This window comes from Podarcis melisellensis (assembly GCF_964234715.1).
Source record: "Podarcis melisellensis genome assembly, chromosome: 3".
NCBI classification, from domain to species: domain Eukaryota; kingdom Metazoa; phylum Chordata; class Lepidosauria; order Squamata; family Lacertidae; genus Podarcis; species Podarcis melisellensis.
This window is the reverse complement of record NC_138530.1, coordinates 89863337-89888213: the sequence shown is the minus strand read 5'-3', so window position 1 is coordinate 89888213 and position 24877 is coordinate 89863337. Positions and strand designations below refer to the sequence as shown.

General features: G+C 39.5%; 1 protein-coding gene across 2 annotated transcripts; it reads left to right on the top strand.

Moving 5' to 3' along the window:
* Positions 1-305: 305 nt before the first annotated feature.
* On the top strand, positions 306-23213 carry FBXO9 (F-box protein 9). Of its 2 annotated transcripts, XM_081906406.1 has the most exons (13): positions 307-656; positions 2772-2849; positions 3986-4144; positions 5397-5454; positions 12604-12703; positions 15056-15186; positions 16053-16167; positions 17965-18083; positions 18537-18627; positions 19342-19437; positions 19713-19806; positions 21027-21181; positions 22086-23213. In XM_081906406.1, the coding sequence occupies exons 1-13, from the start codon at positions 654-656 to the stop codon at positions 22192-22194; spliced, it is 1308 nt and encodes a 435-aa protein (XP_081762532.1). In that variant the 5' UTR covers positions 307-653; the 3' UTR covers positions 22195-23213. The 2 variants fall into 2 exon arrangements, with proteins under 2 accessions (XP_081762533.1, XP_081762532.1); XM_081906407.1 differs by lacking the exon at positions 3986-4144 and having other exon boundaries at positions 306-656.
* Positions 23214-24877: the final 1664 nt, after the last annotated feature.

Below are 24877 nucleotides of genomic sequence, written 5' to 3'. Positions count from 1 at the left end.
CCAGCCAATCACAGGCCAGCTGAATGCTTAAAGAACGCTTTCGCAGCTCCCAGCATACACTGCGCCGCCTACACTTCCCGGCAGGCAGCGCGGGGTAACGGAAGACCAAAAACCCCCAACCGTTAGCGCATTGCCTTCTGGGTACAGTAGGTCCCTCCTCTTCGCCACACCCACCCGCTCTGGTTCTGCGCCCCGAGTGGGAGGAGGGGAAAGGTTTGCGCGCGTGCGCACAGCGGCGTCCCATCTGGCACCGCGCGCCTCGTCTGCTCCGCGGCTCAGTTGGCAACATTCGCTCGCGCGCTTGCCTGCCTGCGACCTGCTCTCGCTCTCTCTCTCTCCTTGAGAAAATGGCTGCCGTACGCCGCGCTCGCAGTGACTCCCGCTGCGTGGTCCGCTTCTCCGACCGAGAACTCTACTAAAATTCCCTTCCCGACTTGTTTAACCGCTCGTAAGAGGAGGGGGTGAAGAAAACTTAAAAAACAGACATTATTCAAGGCACAAAAGACGGGGCCCGCGGCTGCCGGTCGTCACCGACGCTCGCGAAGAACCAGCCGAAGAGGCCGCTCGCGCCTTGAAACAGCCACAGCGCCCGCAGCCGCGCGAGAACGACCGTTGGACGGGCGGCCTGGGGTAGGAACTGCCTCGGCCTCAGCATGGTAAGGGAGGGGGGCGTTGGCGGCGCGTGATGGGGGCGGGGCACGTCGGGTCGGAACGCGCCTCCCGCCTGCCTGCCCTCCTTTTCGTCCCGTGCGCAGGCCCTCCCAGGTGTCAGGGGCCGTCCCGGATTTGCAGAAGCCATCCCGGTTTCTGATTTGATCCCGGGATTCTGACTTGATCCAGCTTTTCCTTACAGCATCCCTGCTGTCATCGGGAGAAATGTTGGAGGGGAAATTCCCCAGTGATCCATCATGTTTGAAGTCCAGGGCAGTTGATACGAGCACCGAGATGCAAAATTAAGCATATGACCGCTGTTATTTTGAGTGTGTGCATGCGCATATATATGAATGTGCACATATGTGTATATGAATATGCTATATGAATATGCGTGTGTATGCATATGCGTATATGAATATGTAGAATTACTGTATATACTTAAATGCATGCATACATACAGGGAGCAGCCTTGAACACCCAGGTCTTTGGAGAAGACTTCATCACTGCCAACAGCAGCTTCTATTCCTGAGTGGCCTATGGCGAGAGGAGGCGACTAACCAAAATAAAAATATAATAAATAATAAATATACAAGAGCTACTGATGCCATCTATCCAGTGAGCCCCACAGAACTCGAGGAAGATTTTATATGAAACAATAGTGGAAACATTAGCATTAAGATATTTTTAGAATGTTTGAGCCACTTGTGAAAGCACTTTGGTCCCAAACTTTGAATCTGTTCATTGGATGAGTCTAGTTGAAGCTATCTATGATTTTCTTTAACACCTGATAATGAGTTAATGAGTTTACAGTATATGTATTGAGCACTCAGAACTTGGGTGTCATGCATTTATATCCCAAGTAGCAAGAATGAGTCATTTGCTGAGCTGGGTGTGGTGCTGCACATCAGTTTTGCCAGTATGAACCTGCTTTTGAGTAGGTTGCAATTAAGATTTTTCTGAGTTTTAGGATCCCACAGTGAAGGAAAACTCAATCCAGGTAATATTCCTGTCAAGAACTAGTGTGAAAATTCAAATAGCAAGCCGCCTAAAATGACTCCTCTTCCCACTGTCTTGATTCTGTGCTTTCTTGTGAGTGTGGCTGAAGGTGAAAGGAAGTAAGAGACTTTCATGAGAGGTAGTGGGAGGATTTTTTATTTTTCCACCTTCAGCTCTTTGTTGCAGCTGCTACACTAATTCCATATACACAGTCTATTTTCATGTGTATTTGTCCAGGCCTTGATGGTCTTGATACTGTGAGGCTTAGTGTTGCTGTTTTTTAAATGGATGAATGACTTCATTTTGGTTTATGTATTATATATATATTTTTTTGTTTCAAACTGCCCTATGTTTTCATCTGGAGCAAATGGCGTATAAGACTGGAACAAATAAAATACAGCATTACTTCATGCATGGTCTGATAAGGTTCTGTATTTGCATGCAGGATTGTACGTCAAGTTACTGCTTTATACAAATGAGGTGAATACAAAATTATTTACCTAGAATGCCACATAGTTAAATTTACACTCGAAAAGTTCCTGTTTCAGAGCTTAGCTATAGATGTCTAAGTTTTAATAGTATTTGTCCACTTACCTTTTCTTCCAAAAGATAGCTTATCTTAGGAAACACATCTTTAAATTTTTTTAAACATTTTTGGTTGTCTTCTGCAAGGCTGTGTAAATGGTTTTATGTATCCTGTTTTATGTTTTTATTTATCAGTTGCATGAAGAGATCTCATTTTAAAAATAGCTACGGGGTTATCTTTCAGAAGACAGGTCAACCATTGAGCACAGTCTAAAGTTAGTAAACGATCCCATTAATAAACTGTAGCCAATTAATATTCATCTCATTAGTATGAAGCAGTGATGAACAAACCCCAGAGTTGCAATGACATAGAATCCTGCATGCAAGTACTTATTATTATTATTTGGTTTATAATATTTTATAATTTCAAAGGGTATACTTTGAGTATGAATAGTGGCTCATCTATAACATCTGCTTAAAAATTCTGTATGATTTTAGATTAGGTGTTTTGTAGGATAAGAACAAATTAAGGGACAATACTAATTTCATTAAAAATGTGACTTTAAGTACTAATTTCATGTGATTTATTCTCTCAGGCAGAAGGTGAAGAAGATTGTCACTCTGACATGGTAAGAGCAGATGACAATGAAAGGTCTGGGGAAGCAAATCTTCAGGTATGTCTGCTATTGTATTTTAGGGCATGGACTCATCTGCATAATTAAGTTATTTGGTCTGTGTATTTTTTGTCCTTTCGTTGGTATACTTGTCCCAATCTGCACTTTAGAGCCAATGTATTTGAATGCTTTGAACAGATAGGCAATTTGATAATGTGCCTCGTTTGTTTCTTTGGACTGAATAGTTTTAAGGATTTTATTGTGCTATAATGTTCATAAAGATAAGTAATTCCAGAGGCAGTAGAAGTAAGTTCTATCTGTGGATAAGAAATACTTTACAATCTGAGGGAGTGCATTAATTCATACAAAATGCTGTAATTCCTGGCTTCTTTCTAACTTCCAAGCTTTAAAATACTGACATAGTGTATATTGGTCACTCTTTGAAGAATGAGCTATAGTAAGCTCTTTCTGCAAATAGACTTTTCCTTTTCCTTTAGGGTATTATTTTTTTGTGTAGATTGGGACATCTTAGCATCTTATTGTGACACCTGCCACATACTTATCCGAAGGATTTGAAGAATGTTGCAACTCTTAGTTTTCTTACAATAAATAGAAAATGGGACAGCTTATAATTTAGCAGCAATAATGATTGAGGAATTCAGCAAGTTAAATGATCCAGCGCAATTACTTTCACCAAATGAAAATACCCCAAAATAGTTCTTCACCATATTTACTCAGAAACTGGCTTAGAAAATAGTAGAAATTCATTGATGATTAGGACCTTGCAATCTTGTTCAGAAAGCACTTGCTGAGATGGCTTAACTATATAATAAACAGTTTGTTTAGATGATTGTCAGAACCCATTTATTGGCATTCCATGTTTTTGTAATGTTTCAGTAGCACTGGGTTTGACAAGATGTACCAGAATCTATTTTGCTTGTTTCCAAACTTGCAAATTTGTCCTGGAAAGGCCCACAGCAAAGTGATTCTTTCTCACTAAAATTAGTAGCTATGAATACACTAAAATTCAGCAGCAAAATGTCAGTTACTGACTGGAATAAATAATACCTTCAGATTTTTTTAAAAAAGTAAAATACCAAGAATCATTTGCTTCATTACATGGAAGAAATTATCTAAATATCTTGCACTTGTAGACACGTCTACCCAAATATTGGATTTAGTTTCTGGATTTCTAGGCAGAGCTCCAGATGTTCAGAGCACAATGGATGTTTGAACTTACCCCAGGGGTGAGCTCTACGGGTTTGGAGGTTCGATCCTGCAGAACGTCGGCAAGAGGGCCTTCAGTAAAGGCTGTAGATACCAAAGGAAAGCTGGAACTAGCAAAAGAGGAAAAGGTAAAGAACTTGAGCTTCTTATCTTCAGTGAGCTAATGGAATGCAATCTCTACGGGCTAAGCACTTAAAAAGCATGGGCTACTTTTTCTACTTCTGTTTTTACCGCTGTGCCATCTCTCCCTACTTTCTCATTCTGTTTCATCTTCTGAATTAACAGAATATGGACGTATTACCCTTAAAACTGGGAAATACAGAAAGATGCTTTAAAATATTTATTTGGAAGATGTTGCTCAGAGTTCCTAAAATGCTTGTCTGGATCCAAGTTCAATGAAGAAAAGGGACTAGCCATGTTTATTGTACATAAATTAGTAAAATGATGGGGACAAATTTTTATTAGGATAGATAAATTAGCAAGATAAAAATGACAAAAATCCTACTAATTTAACTTGCATGTGTAAATAGGAAGAATTCATAACAGAAGGAAGATGCATGTCAAAACCGAAAATGCTGAAGAACTTGATTCACCTCAATCACTTTTTTATAGTAAGCTAGACAGTTTTTCTTCTGAAGGAAAGTGGAATGACATTAACTATCTCCCTTTCCCATTTCTTTTTGGCTGTGTCTTTTTCATTCGATGCTCTAGGAAATTTTGGAGCAAATTTTATTTATCAAAAATAACACAATATGTTGGAAAAACTTGCTATTTCACTGATTTGTGTGTTCTGTTCTTAATAGCAAGACTTGGCAGAAATATTGCAGCTGTAATGTGCTCTGACGACTGTGCTTTCTCTCACAACTGCCTTAGACTTCACTTTTGGAAATCATCCCGCAGGTGCTTTCTTGCTTAATATGTCACCGATTTTTGCTCTAGGTGTAGAATCTACAAGGAGTTACTGTTTTTTCCAGCAGATGCTAGTCACCATGATAGTATCAAATCATAATTTGATCTTACTCTTGGAAAAACTACTGTAAAGATCCACAATGGCACATCCTCTTGTGGTCATTGTATTGAGATATTTTCAGATGAGTGGAATTACTGCCAGTTTCAGAACTACTGTGGATGGACAATTTAATTGTAAAACTGCAAAACAAATAGTAGAAGTAAAATGGTATTGCGAGGTGATGAAGGTTTAAGGTTAAGAAAATGACATATCACAAACACAATCCATTTAGTTGGACAAGAAAAACTTCACTTCTGTGTGTCTTAATTTTATATTTAATGCTGATAAAACTTGCCATATATTATGATTGAGTAGTAATTTTATTTGGCTTGCTGGCAAGAGACTCAAACAATTCACTAATTTTTGTACAGGCAAGAGAACTGTTCCTGAAAGCAGTGGAACAAGAACAAAATGGGGCTCTTTATGAAGGTAATCTAATGTTTGTGTTTTAATCTTTATACAGTAAATTTCTGGATCTTAACTGTTGCATATGAACTGAATTCATAGGCTGCTGTGGGTGAAAACTACTATTTGTACAGTAATTGTTGGGAGGAAAGAATTGTGAACACAGCTGAGAGCTAGGCAGTTTTGTTTTCTCATCTGCTGATTAAGAATCCTGTTGCAAAAGTGAAGGACCACTAACTACAGTTCAGATGACATGGGGCCTCTGGTGCCTTGGCTAGAATATTGATTTTGACTTGGGTGAACCATGTTAAATGCCCTGCTCAGTCATAAATTTAATTAGGTAGCCTTAGGGGGAGGGAAGAGATGTCTCAGTACCCTACCTCACAGGGATGTTGTGAGGATTAATAAATGATTCTAAAGCCCTTTTCTTTTTAAGAACTTCTAAACTTAACTGACAATTTCATTTTGAAGTATGTATTGCAATATATAGAACTTGTTGCTACATTTTTCTATTAGCACTGCACGTGTGAATTGACAAGTACTCCTTGGCAGAAAAATATTACCGTATTTTTCGCTCTATAACACGCACCTGACCATAACACGCAGGTAGTTTTTAGAGGAGGAAAACAAGAAAAAAATATTCTAAATGAAACAGTGGATGTATGATTTTTGTGGTTCATGCTGTGGCCACAGACGTGAACTGACGGTGAGCCCAATGCAAAAATCCTGAGGATCCATGCATATATTTTTTTTTGCGCCATTGCAGCCCCATGAAACAGTGGGTGCGTGGGTGTTTTTTGGTGCAAGCTGTAGCCATGGATATGCTATGTGATCTGATGGTGAACTTGGGGTGACCCAGTGCAAAAATCCTGAGGATCCATGTGGATCCGTGCTTTGTAACTACGTTTTAAGTGGGGAGGGAAGGGAAAACATTCAAGGGACAAGGAGCACGCGTGGGGTGTGTGGAGAAGGATGCTGCTAATAATGCAGAAGAGGGGTTTAAGGGGAAGAAGGAAAACGCATGGGGTGGGTGGAGAAGGATGCTGCTAATGATGCAGGAGAGGGGTTTAAGGGGAGAAGGAGCTTGGTGGGGTGTGTGGAAAAGGAGCTTTTCGGCGAGCTGAGCGGGGAGGGGGGAGGGAAAGAGCACTGTTGCTTTAAAGTAGCCAACCGGACAGCAGCCACTTACAGCAGTGTAAGCAGCTCCTTTCCTCTCCCGCTTTGCTCCTCTCCCTCTTTGCTGCTTTACACAGCTAATGGCGAATCCCCTGCAACCCAAGTCCTGCTCAGCGGATCAGCTGAGACGCTGGGAGAATCGTAATTTCCCCCTCTCCCTCATCCCGTGCCCTCCTGTCCCCAGCAGCCTTTTAAAAAACTTTTTTACTGGTTTTCACTGCGCTCGTGGCTCAGAGCCCTCCTGTGCCCTGCCGTCCCTCTGCAGCCTCATTGCTCCGTTTAGAGAGCGGACCTTTGCTAGCTGAGGCTGCAGCAGCTGTTGCTGGCTACAAGGCGCTTTTTCCAGCTCACTATGGCTCCCGTCTGTCCCTCCTCCCATGTAAGCGGCTGCTGCCCGCTTTGCTGCCATGGCTCTCCCTCCCTCCCTCCTCCTTGGCTCCTCCCCCTCCTCCTGGCTGTAAAGCAAGCAATGCTAGAGCCGCGCAAAGCGGGACAGAAGCCCTGCAAGCGGCTCCCGCTTTGCTTGACTGATGGCAGCCATGGCTCCGGTCGAGTGCATTCGCTTCGTAACACGCACAGGCATTTTCCCTTACTTTCTAGGAGCAAAAGAGTGCGTGTTTTGGAGTGAAAATTACGGTACTTGTCAGGAACCTAGTTCCTTTACTTGGGAAGGATTCAAAATCCAAGAATGTCTCACCTGTGGTGTGCTAACATGCCACCATGATATAAAGTACAGTGGTACCTTGGGTTACAAACACCTCGGGTTACAAACACTTTGGGTTACAGACTCTGCTACCCTGGTAGTAGTACCTCAGGTTAAGAACTTCTCAGGATGAGAACAGAAATTGTGTGGCGGTGGCAGTAGGAGGCCCCATTAGCTAAAGTGGTATCTCAGGTTAAGAACGGTTTCAGGTTAAGAACAGACCTCTGGAACAAATTAAGTTCGTAAGCAGAGGTACCACTGTACTGAATTTGGTTATATTTAGAAACCCAGCATCTGTTGGTGGCAGATAGGTGCCATTGACAATGGTGAACTTTCATAGCTAAGCAAGCTCTTCTACATGCAAATTCACCCTTGAGTCTTGATATCCAATTGGCACAACGTAATATATACACCCGTGGGAAAGCTTCCTGTGCAGAAGGGATACTGTGCTAAAAAGTCACATAAATATTGGCCTGTGTCTAAATGGCTTTACTGATCACAATGTGATTAGGTACCTTCTAAACATATTGTTATGCAGCTTTTGTCATCTTCATTTTTGAATGCTCTTAGGACGTTTTGGTAAAAACTCTCAAGGAAATTCTACTGTTTCATACAGGAAATTATTACATGCTGCCGGTGCCTGAAAACAGCTTCTCGGGGGTCTTTGAAAAGGCTAAAACTAGTGAAATTTAAAGCTGTTAAATCCCATTTTCTTGCTGGAAAAAAGTCAAAGTGATGTCTAATTTGATTTGAATAAGATTTCTCTTAAGGATCCCTCTCTTCACTTTTATTGCTCAGTGTGAAGCAGATTTTTACCAGCATTCTAATTTGAGAAGTAGTCTTGACATATAGAATAGGCAGCAGTGGGTGGTCTTTTAGGATCTTGCTAAATTTAACCTGAACAAAATAGCATACTATTCTATTTGTTGAGGGTAGTTCTTGTCTCTGGTTTTCTGAGGCTTTGATATTAAAAAACACAAATTAGCTCCTGTCCCAGTTTCCATGCTTATTAAATCCTATTTTTAAAAAAGAACCTTAAAATAGTTGCTTCACTTTGAAACATGCTGCTTGTGTGAATTGCTGTAGCAAGTTTTGCTTTTATATAAAAATGTTCGTACTCAAGAATGACTTCTAATGATCCTAACATTGATATTCCTGTCAAAGAAGAACATTAGGCTACAACCCTATGCCCACTTAAGTGTGAGTAAAACTCTTAAAGTTCTACTGTGTCCAGAGTAAATATACATAGAGTTGCACTGTTTGTATACCCTTTAAAATACAATAGAATATTGTATTTGTGCAGTTGGGATGCTGCACTAATATGTAATATTGCTAGGACAGGATAATTTTAGCCATATACCACATTTTAAAAATAAAGCAACTTGCCTCATATAATAGAATTTTATCCAGTTTCGGTGATGTGCTAAGACTGTATTAGGCTGTGCTGCATTTGCCGCATAAGACTTTGCAACTTCACCTATTTCAACCTCATCTATTTTGGTTTCTACACTCCAGGCTGCTAGGTTAGTTCACCTGAGTCATGTTGGTTCTGTGATGTTAACCCTTCTTTTCTTTTAAATAAAAAACTTTATAAAATTTGTGTGTGTGAATAACTTGGTATTTCTGCAAAATGAGACAGAATGATGATTAGAGAAAGTGCATTTATTACTAGAAGATGCACTGGAACAAATATACTATTCTATAAAAAAGAGATTGATGAAATGCATCTATACCATAAACATATGGTAGAGTGCCAGTCCTTACAGTACAGTCTCAACACAGAAGGTTACTGGAAGGGAAGCATAATCTTTAAGAGATGCTTACAAAATTAATCTCTTTAATTGCTGCAACTCTGGTGATACCCATAGTGCCCTTTTGTAGGACACTCCATGTGTGATGACTTGCACACTATATCCCCTTTCATGTATCATATAGCCTCTTTCATGTTATAACAACTTTCATGTAGGGGCCATTGCATGCCAGTAGGCCTTTATAAGCCAGCGTGGTTAGAGCGTTGAGAGACCTGGGTTCAAAACCTCCACTCATCCATGAAGTTCACTGGGTGACCTTGGGCCAGTCACAGTCTCACATCCTAACATACCTCATAGGGATGTTGTGAGACTAAAATGGAGAGGAGAACCTTGCAACCCAAGTTCCTTGGATAAGAGGTGGGATATATATGTAGTAGACAGTCCACTACTCTGCCCTAACTTGATTCCGAATGCCCATTTCAAATGAATGGCCTTAGAGTTCATCAGGTGGATTCCAAGGACCTAAGTATAAAACAAACCAGATTTTACACCTGCTGCTAATAGTGGGTGAATAATAGGTGGTCTGCAGGCCCTCAAATCCTTCTTCCCAAACTTAGGCTATCAAGGACCGTGGCAAGGAAGGCACCTAATAGCAGAAGCCTGATCATTCCTTGGTTGTCATAAGGGATTATGGGAAATGATAATGCAATAAGGATTGAACTGGGAAGCATTGGTGAAGTATGTTTTCTCATGATTCCCAATAGCATTGGAGGAGTGTGTAGCTTTAACTGCTTATATTTTTCTTTCCGCCTCTACATTTTGGAAAGGGTGTGGAAGGGTTGTTATTACTATTTATTAAGTTTACATACTGCCCTATACCCACAGGTCTCAGGGCAGTTCACATTGTATTGAACCCCCTCCTAAATTGAGCCCGGGTTTTTAGGGTGGGGTTTGGGGTAGATTCAAAATGGACATGGACATGGCTAAACTGAAAAAGGTCATTTGTGAACTTTCCCCTTATAAAAATCACTGCTGCTGTTACTATTTAAAATAAATGAATACAATACCAGTCCTAGCATTTACTACATGACATGCTTAAAAAAGTAATATATTTTATAATGGTTACTCACAATAAATGAAGCTAGACCTTAAGATGCTGTATTACTCAGTAAGAATAATATGAGAAAGATGCTAATGGAGCTACCATTGTAAGACTGGGATCCTAACTGATTGATCAAGAAATAAATTACCTTGAAATCAATGGGATTTGATATCATAGAATCTAGTGTAACCCCCTGCAATGCAGGAATATGCAGCTTTCCCATACAGGGACCAACCCTCAATCTTGGCCCTATCAGCCCCAGGCTTTAACCAATAAAGCATAGTTATAATCTAGCTGCATTTGATCCATTCCCTTCATTCAAACAGAAGGTTAAGTGTGAATAAGAGTACATAATTTTCACTGACATGTTGAAACATCCACTATACTTTTTACAGTCAGTAAGGCCCCATCTGCCTATAGATTTAAAGTCATATTACATTATTCTAAGCAGTGATAATGTTCCCCAAAGAATGTTGGGAGCTGTAGTTAAGGGCACTTATGAGTTGCTAGGAAACCCTTATTCCCTTCAAAGAGCTAGTTTCCAGAGTAATTTAGGAATCAGTCCCTCTTCCCATGACTGTTTAAAGTGGTGTGATGCTGCTTTAAATGTATAGTGCAGATTATTATTGAATTTATGCCCTAGTCTTTCCACGGAGCCCAAGACTGCAAAGAAATACACCATTTAAAAACAAATGAATGCACTACAAAACAGATTAAAACATTTCAAAAATGATTACAATTTTTTAAAAAACCTGAAATCGGTTGCAGTGAAAAACATTCAAAAAGCAGTTAAAACAGTCTTCCGTTCAGTAACTACCATTGAAAAGGATGTCTTAATGGGTCAGTGCCAACTGGCCAGCCCACCAAGATGTCACAGGCTATATATGAGGCCTAGATGAAATTTATAAAGACTAACCTGTGTTCTCCAGATGATGAACACCTGACTCCCATCAGCCGCAGCTAGAATGATCAGTGGCCTGGAATGATGGGAGTTGTAGTTCACTAGCTTCTGGAGTGCCATAGGTTCTCTGTCCCTGTTCTCACTGGTGGCTCCCAAGTGCTGCTTTGAGGATAGTCACAAAAGAGATAGTAACCAACTTGTGTTGAAGAATTGGTGGATTTATACAGGTTTCATGAAACACTATTATCTGATATGAGCAAAAATAGGCCTTGTGGTAAAAGACCCTTTCAGTGTCTATATGCTGATGACACCCAGGCCTGCCTCTGTTCCCTAGAATCTTCACCCCATCCAAGCACTGCTTATGTATAGATTCTATACACTGGCCATGGACATATTGCATACCTGCAACTTCTAAGGGGGAAGGCCAACTTATCTGCCCATCTTGTAATGCATTTCTCTGCATAAACCATGTTTCACTTGTTTTGCTTGTTTTCCAAAGACTTAGTTGTTTTTGCAAAGCTGCTACTGCTGTGTTACAAACTCTCTCCAAACTTCTTGAGTTTGAAAAGTGGCTTGTCATGCTGTTTGGGGACTGTTGTATAAGACATACAAGTCCAAATCCCTCCTCAACCTGCAGGACTAGTTACATGGTTCTTTGGGTCTTTCCCATTGATGTCATTTAAAAATGATAGCTGAACATGCACTAGTGCATTAACTAATATTGTGAGGTAGCCTTCGCTAGGAAGATACAGTTGCCAGGGGAATTATTTCTCCTCTCTGGTCTCCCATTTCACCTTATTCCAGATCTTGACTGGACCAGAAAAAATAAGGCCACATTGCCTATTCCTGACTGATAGAAGGCAACATGCTGACATTTTAATCTTTGGTTGATTGTGACTACTTTCATATGTCCTTGGACAGTTTTAATGATTCAGGGGTTCAGCTTTAAGGTGCTTGTTGGTGTAAGAAGTGTATACAATCGTACCTTGGTTTTTGAAGAGCTTAGTTCATGAACAACTTGGAACTCGAACACTGCAAACCTGGAAGTAGGTGTTCCAGTTTGCAAACTTTGCCTCAGAAGTTGAACATCCGCCTCGGCTTCTGATTGGCTGCAGGACGCTCCTGCAGCCAATCGGAAGCCACTTCTTGGTTTCCAAACGTTTCAGAATTTGAATGGACTTCCCGGAATGTGTTCTGTTTGAAAACCAAGGTACAACTGTATGCATTTATTTAGTGCATGGGAATAGACTGTCCCCAATATGTGTTTGTATTACACACTGCTTATTTCATGGTAACCATTCATGATAATGAATTTGGATTCATGCATTTATTTTACAGAAATAAATATTGATCTTGGTCAACCTCTCCTACTGCCTCCTGGTATTTTATGAGTGCTCGGGTGGAGGGCGACCCTTTGGAGCAGTTTTTCAGCATTGTTAGTTACAACCTTCTGAGAAATGTGCTAATAAGCATGCTTTTCATGCATATGCTCAGTAAAGTAAGTGCAGTTTATTTAAGTATACATTACTTTTATTTTTAGCTATTAAGTTCTATCGTCTGGCTATGCAACTGGTCCCAGATATTGAGTTTAAGATCACCTACACCCGATCTCCAGATGGTGACAGTATTGGGAAAAGCTAGTAAGTATAATATATTTATTATTTTGAAAGCTTAATATGCTGATGAGGGAATATGCCAAATAGCTGCAATTCTAAACACTTAAACCCTAGTCCTATGCAGTGAGATATGCCTAAGTGCTCTGAAATCAGTAGGTTAAAATACACCTAACTGCAGAGGGTTAAGCTGTTACTAGAGAGGATTTCTTATCAAACTCAGTGAGACATTTATATGTCTGAGTAAACATGTGTAAAATCACTCTGTAAAGTTGCAAGTCTATGCACAGTTGCTGCTACCAAGTGCCATTGAAATAAATATACAGTGGTACCTCGGGTTACATACGCCTCAGGTTACATATGCTTCAGGTTACAGACTCCGCTAACCCAGAAATAGTACCTCAGCTTAAGAACTTTGCTTTGGGATGAGAACAGAAATTGTGCTCCTGCGGCGCCGTGGCAGCAGGAGGCCCCATTAGCTAAAGTGGTGCTTCAGGTTAAGAACAGTTTCAGGTTAAGAACTGACCTCCGGAACGAATTAAATACTTAACCCGAGGTACCACTGTAATTTAGCAGTGCTGTGTTTTGGACACAATTGGATCATTTTAATCCTTCATGCTAAAGGATCTCCAAAGGTGTCATATAATGTATCTTTAAATAAAAGTTGCTGTACAGTAATTAAATATCCAACTCATATTGCCTGCAAATATTTTGAGTGTTGTACTATATCTAGATCATACTCTGAAGCAAATATGATCCTATGATCCTAAGACACAAGTTGCACTTGGTTCAATAGGACTTAATAGATTTGGCTTGTGAGTAAACTATGTTAAAGTCACTGGAAGCAGCCTCTGAAAAAATGTGCACGTCATATTGTTATTAAACTTACAAATATATTTTTCATACAAATACAACAGCCATCACCCACATTTGCACATTGTGATAAACCAAGGTTTATCAGCAAGAGCCTGGGGCTCCTTATGGCTTGTGCCCATCACAAAAATACCATTGTTTATTGTAATACATGAACAGGGTCATAGACTTTTTTTTCTTTTCTTTTTTAATGCCAAGAGATATAAATTAACTGAAAATCTGGTGGGTGTGTTTTTAGCCTTCATTAATACTGGTTTTCTCTCGGATGGTAAAAGGTTAGGTTTAGATCTCATTTATTGCTCTTCTGAAGTATTCTGCAAGGTTGCTGTGCACTATGCACACTTACCTTAGATCAAAGTTTATTTTTATTTTTGCTTTATTTATTAAATTTGGTAGTCACTTTATTTTGCTCCAGGCAACTTATAACCAAACAAACAACAAATTCACATAGTTACATTGAAACAAAAATTAGAAGCCAAATGATAAGTTGAGAGTCCAAGAGGGCATAGAATTCACAAAGAGTTTGTATTTATCATTCTAACATGTTTTCTGTGATTTATCTAGGGTTCAGACTGCACCTGACACATAGACATGTGTGCTATAATCCAGTGACTCTCTTTAATAAAATCAGAAAAAGCACGTCAGGATAGTTGCATTACAGAAGCAGGGGTGGTAGCTTATATGTTCTTTGCGTGCTTTTTCCTGATCTAACTGAAATATCTCTTCCTATCCCCAATTTCTAAATACATGTTTATGTGCATCTGTCAATTAAGGGCAAGAAAACTTCTTGAAAGGGAGCAATCTTGAACAAAGAAATGGCAGGATAATCCTCTCTCCCCGTTTTCTGATCTCAGTTGCTCTTCTGGAAGCATTTTGTCTGATTTTTCCAAGAGCTGTACTGATAAAGATTACGTGCCTCAGTTTTTTAATGTCCACGGCCGTGACTTTCCACACATTTCATTTGTAAGCCTAGTCTGTACAAGGAATGCATATTTGTTATTTTATATGTGAGAAATCCTGTTTAAGTTTGCACAGTACAACCCTGTGTTTGTTTACTCAAACATAAATTTCACTGAGTTTGATGCAGCATAATCCCAAATAAGTATGCAATCTTAAGAGTGAACCCGTAGCTTTATCTTCTTGGAAGCATGTTTCACTGAGCTCAATTGTACTTATATCTAAGTAGATATGTGTAGGTTTGACATGTATCATAATAATTTCCAGAACTAAGAGCCTGTCTGGAAATTTACTTACAAAAATATAGAATAGTATTGGTGAAAAACCCTCATTTAAATTGACAAGTATGAATATTGGTGACAGAAACCAATAAAGGTTGTTTCTAGAACATGATGTAAATAGGAAAGAACATTGCCTTCAGGAACAAGGCTGCAATTCTAGATATACACACGCATGGAAGTAAATTAATTGAAATTAATAGGTTCAGCATAAACATAGTTAAGGGGCTGTTGTATGATAATCTAATCTCTTTATGCTTCCTTCTTCTAGCATTGAAGATAATGAGAATGATAGCAAGGTGGCTGACCTTCTATCCTACTTTCAACAGCAATTTACTCTTCAGGAATCATCCATCAAACTGTGTCAGCCTGAGCTTGATATGAATCAGACTCATATCTCAGGTAAGGGAAGTTTTCATATTGAAATAGTGCGCACAGTAAAAAGGTGGACATGGGTTTTCATTTGAGCCTGGTAAACCTCTGTCTGAACTGTCCTTCGTTGTTGTTATAATTTGGAATGCTATAGGGTTAGGGTTAGGGTTAGGCGTAACACTATAGGCGTAACACTATAATTTCCATGTTAAAAATACATATTTAGTGTTGAAAATGTGTAATAAAAACAGGGACATGCAGGGATTATTATTATTATTTTGTTTACAGTTATTTTTAATCCTACCTTTTGTTTTTGCATTTAATTTCATAGGCTTCCTGACCCAAGTGAATGGAGGCCTATTTGTAAAGGCCATGATCTGCTGCTTGTTAGTAGTTGCTGTAAGAACTTACACTGCCATCTTCTTCTTGCTGGTTTTAAGAATCATATCCCTTTAAATAACACTCTAAAGACTTCTTGCTTGGTTGTATTCTTGATAGTTACTTATTCTTTCTCCTTGTATGCTGGTGATAGCATGTGATGTATCCAACACAGTTGTCATCAGAAGAAGAGAGTTGACTTTATATATGCTGAAATTCTTTGTTGCAGGTGATAGAGGGCTGCATGCTTCATGTAAACATTTTGTTGACATGCAGAATCATTACTTTAGCTTGCTTAGTGATATAAGCAGTCTCTGGAGAAACAGCTGTTTGGAACTAACACGCTATGCTTAATGTAGCTAAAGATAGTTATGATATCTTTATTAAAATAGTACAATTCTAAATAAACAGTGAATAATTCTTAGACACATCCAAAGAACCACTTATTTTGGAAGTAGCTATCTAAAATAGGCTTGGAGTAATTATATATAATTACTATTTATCTGTTTTTTCCAAAGTGTTGCCAATGGAGCTGATGATGTATATTTTTCGATGGGTGGTTTCCAGTGATCTGGACCTGAGGTCTTTAGAGCAGTTATCATTGGTCTGCAGAGGCTTCTACATTTGTGCCAGGTACAAACACAACTTTCATTTAAGAAACCTGTCGTAGTTTGGTAGTCTGGATTAAATCGGGGTTGGGTATTTGGTTAAAAATATTTGGTAAATTGACTGGCCAAAGGATCAAGTATTTTTAAAGCATGTGTTTATTTTATAGTGTCACCTCCCTCACACAAAAATGAATTCCAGGACAGTATACCTAGAAATGGAAAATTACAGAAACATTTTAACCTTACTAGAACAACAAATAAGATATTTTAATCATAAACAGAGTTTATACTTGTGTTAAATACAAAAACAAACTAAAAACTTAATGTGAAACCATGAAATTTACTTCTTTAAAAATGGTAATAATTTGTGCTTGTAATTGTGCTTGATTCATGGAATAGTTCTTTTTGACTTTTATCTTGGAATAAAAATAGAGGAGGGGGTTATTGATTTGTGTTTTCTTGTTCTTGTTTTTGTTATATATTTTGTGCTTTTATGTTGTGAACTGCCCTGGGATTTGTGGATGAGAGGCACTATACAAATTTTATAATTATTATTAATATAAAAAATAAAGTAAAATAACAGCAACTATGAAAAACAAAAGCCATGTTATAAAGGTAGTTTTGCTAAGTATAGAGCAGATCAGTTCATTGTCACATCCAGCTTTCTGCTTCCTGCAACAAACGAAATGAGAGTAATGGCGGGTCCTAGATTGCCACATATTTGAGAGGTCTGAAGTTATAGGACATGGCCAGCAGGAGAAACTGTGCTGCTATGTTTGCTCCCGTATGAAGTAACAGGGATCACTCTGTTGCCTGCTTGCTTTGTGGTGTGTTACCCTGCTGCCTTCTACCCTGAAGTTCTCCATCCTTCCTTTTGTCCATGGGATTCAGATCATTCCCATTTAAAAGCTCTAGCACTTCCCACCTCCTCACCCCCACCCCATCAGCAGTGAGCCAAATGACTCCCAATGACAACAGTAGCAGCTGCCTATTCTGACAGCCCAACCAACTAGCAAGAACGTGAACAGAACAACCTTTGATTTACAAGGGGGGGGAGACAGTCAGGCAGGCCGGCCAATCAGCTCCGTGGTTTATTTAAATTATTCACAGATTTGTTTTATGTATTTGGGGGGCAAACGGGGTGGAGATAAATAGTGAAAATCTTGCCTGTCCTTGCAATGCCTCCTTTGGGGGTAGGGATGAGGAGGATCAAAAAAAGGTGGACCACTTCACTGCTTATGGCAGAGATGCTTCTTGTGACCATTAGCAACTTTAGCGGATTTCTGTCTCCAGCATGAACTTGGCTGCTGGCATTCTTGTTATTTCTTCTGGAGTGTTCAAGCATGGTTGGCTCTCCTGCTTTGCGGGTCTAAAGACCTAAGGTGCATCTGGGGCTGTCCCATTCTGTCTCCGATCTAGCTCCCATTCTGGATTGTGCTGCATGGTCCCCAGTACTCATGAATCTTACTGCTTCTCAGATTTCAACTCTTCCCCCACCTCTCAAAAAAACCCCCACACTGCTGCTCTTTTACCTCCAAGCAGGCGAAACGTCCTCATCACTGCACAATCCTATGCAAGTTTACTCAGAAGTAAGTCCCACAGTGTTCTTTGAGGCTTATTCCTGGGTAATGTGTGTAGGGTTCATTTTTCCAAACTTTAGTCTAACAGTTTTGTTACTGTGGGGAAAATACAGGTCTATAAATTTAAACTGTAGCATAAATGCCATTCATAAATAGTCTCTTCACATCACAGCCAAATACATTCTTCCTTGTATTTTCAATTTCCTTTTTTGCTCTTATGTGTTTTCTTTTTTTTTTACTAGGGACCCTGAAATCTGGCGTCAGGCTTGTTTGAAGGTTTGGGGCAGGACCTGTAACAAATTGGTTCCTTATACCTCATGGAGGGAAATGTTTTTGGAAAGACCTAGAGTTCGATTTGATGGTAAGGCAATCATTAACCAAGAAAAGCAGCACTTAAGACAATTGCAGCAGCATTTTCTTTCTTATTTAAATATATCTCAATGTAATATGTTAACTGGTCGGTTGCTGATATGTGAAGTGTTTGAGTGTTAGTTCGCCCAGGGGTTGAATGACTGGTAAAACTGAAGTGGTTGAGTTGGTGGGACTATATCCCATGCTTGATGCATTGACCTCATGCCACTAGATTGACTACAACTGTGTTGCAGTGGATAGGACTGCAGCATGTAAATTAATAAGAGAAAGATGAAGATCACTATGTGAGAGATCCAATGGATTTCAAAGAGGTTTTTAGATGGAATTATATAATTGAAAGTTTAAAAAATTATCACTTTATAAGCATGATCATTTAAGAACTCAGTGGGTCATTGTTCACAAATTTATTGATATATCTCTTTTTTTACTTCCTGTTCCATAGGTGTATACATCAGCAAGACAACATACATACGTCAAGGAGAACAGTCTCTTGATGGCTTCTATAGGGCATGGCACCAAGTGGACTATTACAGGTACAACTACTTCTTCGTGCAGTGCAGCTTGGTTATTCTTAATAGTGATAACTGCAGCAGATAAGACCCTAACTTGACAAATAATGCTCATGTATAATTTCGTAAGGATTAAGGTTTTAATTTCTAAATCATAGTTCTATTTTCAGTTGGAAACCACTGAAAATCACTTGGACTCAGTATTTCACATTGTGAACCCTTCCATGTTTCTCAAACTATGAGCATACAGAGCATTAACTGCTCTTGGATATGACACCCCACTGCTAAATCTTCACACTGATATCTCTGCTTGTGCTGCTGGTATAGCTCCAGTAGCACCATTGAATCTCTGTGATTGAAATTATGGGGACCTATGCTGTTTTGCTGCATTCCCTCACCAAGATCCAAAACACTGTGTGGTGAGCCTCTTTTTGGTCTCGAGACTCCCACATCCCCAAACATGGGACATTTGGGAGCAGTCTGTCGTTACATAAGAAACTATTTGAAATAGTTCTGGTGGTCAGAACTAAATAGTCAGACAAGTTCTGGTGGTACTACGCTGACATTTGTATGCAGGTACAAGCCCCTTGCAGCATAATCACCTGTTTTCAAGTAGGAAAAATGTAAACATATATGGGAACTTGGTTTAAGTTGTATTTCTTCGTTTTGTTTTCAAGTTTATGTGATTTTACAGAAGGAGAATCATCCTTCCCAGGTTAATGTTGCTTAATTTTGTAGGTACATGAGATTCTTCCCAGATGGCCAAGTAATGATGCTAACAACTCCGGAAGAACCTCAGTCTATTGTTCCTCGTTTACGAACTAAAAACACAAGGTGTGTTGAGTTTATGTATCACAGAATTTTATTTGTCATGCATTGAAAGGATTGGCGCCTCGTCTTTTAAGTAAGGGGGATGTCAGGATTTAAAGTAAGGTGTGAGCACTAAAATACTGTACCATTAACATTCAGGAGCAAACTAAAATACAGATTAAGTGGCTTGAGAGTTGCAGCCCCAAGTTGTCACTTTAGAGAGGAAAGCAGTATCTGTGAAGTATTGTCAGCTCTTTGAGAAGTATATTTTAATGGAGTCTTTTCCTTCTAAACCTTAGAACGGATGCAATCCTGCTTGGCCATTATCGCCTTTCCCAGGATACGGACAATCAAACCAAAGTATTTGCTGTAATGACAAAGAAGAAGGAAGAGGTACATATGAAACCAAATGCTAGAGGACTGAGACATTGGTTAAGATAGCAAGAAAGCAGTAAATGCTTTCTTGAACACAATTTCTTAATAGAAAAGAAGCTATCAGCCTTGTTCCCAGCGTTGCTTGGAAATTCCAAGACACACACAAAAATCAGTTCACTTTTGATAGAATCGGCCTGCCATTTTGATTCAAAATGTTGTCAAACTTTATCCAAACATAGACAAAAACCTGCTTCTTAATCTCAAGAACAATTATGTGAAATTTGGTTACAATATCTTAAGAAGTATCAAGATGCATAGAGAACAGATAGACAAATAACTTTTCAAAATAAATAGAAGATACATACACCACCAAAGTACTTCCACAAAGGCCCTCAATTTCCTTTTTAAAACTCATAAGTATAGTTTTTTGTTTTGTTATTGCTATGCTAAGCTGCCTTCTGGTATCACCTAATTACCAATTACTTAAAATGCTGTTTAAATGTAGACAGAGTTAACAACAATTTGTAATCTCTTTTGAAGGAGATAAATGAAGGGGGTTGGGCAAATACATGGTTTCTGCTCATGCCTTTGGATTATGCCTCATTTGTGATCACTCTGTTGTTGCTGCTGCTCTGAACCAAATAATTAATGACTGTTAGCTGCGGGTTTAGGGGGAGGAATGTGGGCTTATGGGCAAGAAATAGTAGAACACCAGAATTTTAGTGGGCAGGGAGAGAGAGAGAGTGGACAAGGGTCAGTTGAAGTCAAGGGATAGAAATTCAGGTGGAGGTAAGACTTTACGGGAGGTAAGCTGAGGGCAGCAGAGGTGCCGAGAAGGACCTAGTTTCGTTTGTTTGTCTTCCTCCAGTAATTTTTTTTGCAGGCCTCCACTGCTATGTTTTTAATAGGAGCTTTCTACTGTAAGTCTGGTTTTTAGATATTTTGATCTTTATAAGCCGTTTAAATATAAATAGCATCCATTTTTCTGTAAAATAAACTCAAACTGCTTAGGTGATGATTTTTCACCCAGAAAGCCTTCTGTTGCTTACAGTTCTCAGTTCTGACCATCATGTTGTGATTGTTTTATGATAATGATAGGTTATCATAAATAGAACCTACGTATTTTCAAATGGAAATATACAAGCAGTGTCATTTATTCGGCAGCCTTAACTTCGGCTTTGGCAACTATCTTTATTGTTACATATTCTCGACAGCACTATATTTCTGTTTCCATGTAGAAACCAATTGACTACCACAAGTACAGATATTTCTGTCGTGTCCCTGTGCAAGAAACTGACCACAGCTTTCATGTAGGGCTACAGCTGTGTTCCAGTGGCCGCCAGAGATTCAACAAGCTTGTTTGGATTCATCACTCTTGTCACATTACTTACAAGTAAGTTTTTGGATAAAAAGGGGAGAGGAAAGAATACTGTTTGGTTGGGATTAATGACAGAGGGTAGTCAGCCCTTCTGTCCCACTCCTCATGTTTGGTGCCTGGAGGAGGTGAGGATGCAGTGCCCCTCCATCAGCCTCTACCAGTAGGGAAGAGTGGTGATGGTGGGGGCTTTGCCATGGTGGTGGCCCCTAGGGATGGTCCTGAAGCAGTTTGTGGGACAGGGGGAGGAATTGCTAAAAATTGCCTTTACGCCCATTCCACTGATGGATGCATTAGCGAAAGAAAAACAATTGGATTTTCCCCACTACAAGAATTTGTAAATAGATGAGGATTGGTACAGTCAACTCAGTCCTTAAGATAGATGGGGAAGATGCTTTGCTTGTGTTGTCCTGCATTAATCCATGGTTCAGGCATGCACAACAGGGTCATCTTGGTAGTGGCACGTGGTTTTGGAGATGCCATTCCCTTGAAGATAAATTTGTTCTCACTATATACAGTATTCAGATGTCAACCGAAGATATCTTTGCTTCCCCAGGCTTTTACAAATCGAGATTGGATTATTTTAATACTTAACAGTTGAAGGGTTTTGTTTTGTTTTGCTTTTTAAAAATTTTAATGGTTCAAATAATTATTTGCTTTATGAGGTGGCATTACTCAGCACCTCGTGAGATTACTGGAATTCTTATTCTATCCCCCACCCCCACCCCCCGGCATTTACAAGGTGTTGGCCCACATGGCTTTCAGATCCATTTTTGCAACCATAAGCTGCAGCCATAAGTTACAGAAACTAATAAAATGAAATGAAATCTTAAGATTTGGGGGAAGCTGAATTTTGTCTTCAGTACCATTTTCTGCAATATCGCAGCACCGGTCTAATGTGTTTCTGTAATATCTTTTATAGGTCTACTGGTGAAACAGCAGTCTCTTCTTTTGACATCGACAAGATGTACACCCCTTTGTTCTTTGCACGAGTGAAGAGCTTTACTGCATTTTCAGAAAGACCTCTCTAAGAAGGTCACATCTCTTACTCTTGCATGAAAAATTACAGCAAACAACACTTAAGTTATAAATGTGTGTATATATATACATATATATATATATGAATTTTATTTTAAAAATGGGGGATCTTTTTGAAAGATATATACTGGAAATAATTTGATTTAGGGTGGCAGGGTTATTTTATTGGTTCTGAAGTCAAGTTTACACGTTATTTTAAACTTGTTTATGTTGTGAAAAGACTTTGATAACATGAAAGGCATTTTTGCCATGTCATTTTATGAGCAAATTTATAAGCTGTTCTCTTTCCAGTGTAAGGCTTCATCTGCCTATGCACCTTAAGTTCAGGAATTGTTCTAAACCTACTGCTGTACATAAGACATGGTGTGCGTGCATTGGGGGAAGGCTCAAAATGTGAAGAAATTGTCCTACATCTGTGTGTGGCCTACACAAATGTAAAATAAATGTTTACTTTGAAATACATGTATTTGGGTTGCCTTTCAAGAAGAGACATTGACTTTGCTGTAAGCTGAAGCCTTACAAAAAAATGAAGCAAGGGAAGCAAAGTCGGAAGTTCAGCTTCAGTTGTTGCTATCTGTTTTGGCATCACGTTGTTTCAACAACTAGTAGTTGTTGCATTGCAAGGGGTAGAAGATGAGCGAGAAGTCACATTGGGGAACTGGCTGCCTCTCTCCTCTTCTTGATCCAGGAAAGGATTTCAAGAAAGCAATTTGGAGCACTGAACTTGAAAGTGCATTGTTTGAATTATGTTATGCAAATGAGAATAGGGCTGTACTCAAGTATGTTTGTCTTTTCTTTGTTTAACCCTTCACCTAACTGCTAAGAATACTGCACACCCCTTGGGTGTTTTGTCACACTAAACTGATTTTTTTGCTTTTGGGGACTCCTACAGATGTTCAGGTACTGTGTGCTGCTTCTCCTGCGTATGTACTTTGGGAGTTGAATGCAACTGCTGTATGACGCTTATCATAAATATGTACTTACAAACATAAAACTAAAGTTTCTAAATGTTTTTCTTCTCCCAGTTTGTGTTACATTTATTTATTTACAATCGAGCACATCCCTTTAAAATGCCGATTTATATTATTTGTCGTAGGTTTGACCCAGGAACTTCAGAACAATATGCTTGTTTTTGCTATCATTTTATCCACACAGCATCCCTATGAAGTAAGTTAGACAAGAAGGTTGTTTTATTGAAGGCCGCCCAGTGATCTTCATTGTTGAGTCAAGATTTGAACTCAAGTCTCTGTAGTCTATAATATATAGTGTTTCTATTCAGTACACCAGACAGGCTTTTTAAAATAAAACAAATTGCTAGTTTATAGGACAAAGCATGGGGCTATGGTTCATAGCTACGAGGCAAAATCTCAAAATATTTTATAGAGTAAAATTAAATGCATTCTTTATTAACCTTTTTTGGGGGGGGCGGGGTCACAGCCTAAACTTGGAGACAATGGCTTGGGTCCACAGATGTCTTTCAGAAGTGACCTGCTGCATCGTCCCTTTGTCTCATCACGTATCATTCCAGAGGACAAGCTTTTTGGAGGTCCAAGGAAGGGGCTGTAGGACAAAAGAGCTCCATTGCATAGAGGTTCCACTAACCTATCTGAGCATCCAATCTAGTGGCTGGGATCTAAAGAACTATCTAGGTGTGGTAGATTTCCTCCCCTTAGCTGGAGCTGTTACAAATAGCTTATGAAGTCCTGCTGCTGTTTTCAAAAGTGCTTTGCCATACTTTTGTGGAAGACGTTTTAGAAGTATAAGTCCAAAGTCCCTCGGGATACAGTAGGTCTGCTTACTTCTGGATTCTAGCAATATTTTGAATTCAGTTGCTAGAGTTGCAAGGTCCAATTATATGACTGCAAATACAGGTTGTTTACTTTAAACATAAATTGCCAGTGCACTTTTGAACTCTTGAGTAAATTGACACAACTTATATTCACACATCTGCAATCTCCGTTCAAGGAGAAGTGCTCAGGGTCAGTGTTTTTAACCCATCCACACATTCAAACCAAGCAGACAGAAGTATTTGCTCAGATTGAAAAAAATGTCACTGTATTTTTTTAACCATGTTCTGCTCTCTTGGTTGTTAATTTAGAACCATTTTCATGACAAAGGGAAATGTATCCCTATTCATTCTCCTTGACTTCTCAGTGGCTTTCAATACTATCGACTATGGGACCCTTCTGGAGCGACTGCAAGTTTCAGGCAGTGGCACCACTCAGAGGTGGCTCTGCTCCTTGGATGGACGTTTCCAGAAGGTGATGCCTTTCGGCCATGTGAAGCCTTCAATGTGGGTTCCTCAGGGTTCGATTTTATCACCTGTGCTGTTTTAACACCTACATAAAACCACTGAGTGAGGTTATCTAGAGGTTTGGAGTACGTTGTCAGCAATATGTTGATGACACAAAGTTCTACTTCTCCTTTACATCTGCAGGTGAGGCAGTGGAGGTGCTGGACCATTGTCTTGCCTCAATCATGGATTGGATGAGAGCCAACCAACTCAAGCTTAGTCCATATAAAGCTGAGGCACTGTGGTTCCCTAGACTGAATGGATAGGAGGTTGCCTCTTCATGGGGTTACACTTACTCTGAAGGAGCGGGTAGGCAGCTTGTGGGTACTGCTGCATCCTTTGCTGTCATTTGAAGTTCAGGTGTGCCTTTCACCAGCTTCAGT

What these genes read in the sequence shown, in the direction of transcription:
- FBXO9 (XM_081906406.1), top strand. An exon ending in AACTAGCAAAAGAGGAAAAG is followed by an intron (nt 4,145 to 5,396) that starts GTAAAGAACTTG and finishes ATTTTTGTACAG; the next exon opens with GCAAGAGAACTGTTCCTGAA. An exon ending in TCTTGTCACATTACTTACAA is followed by an intron (nt 21,182 to 22,085) that starts GTAAGTTTTTGG and finishes TATCTTTTATAG; the next exon opens with GTCTACTGGTGAAACAGCAG.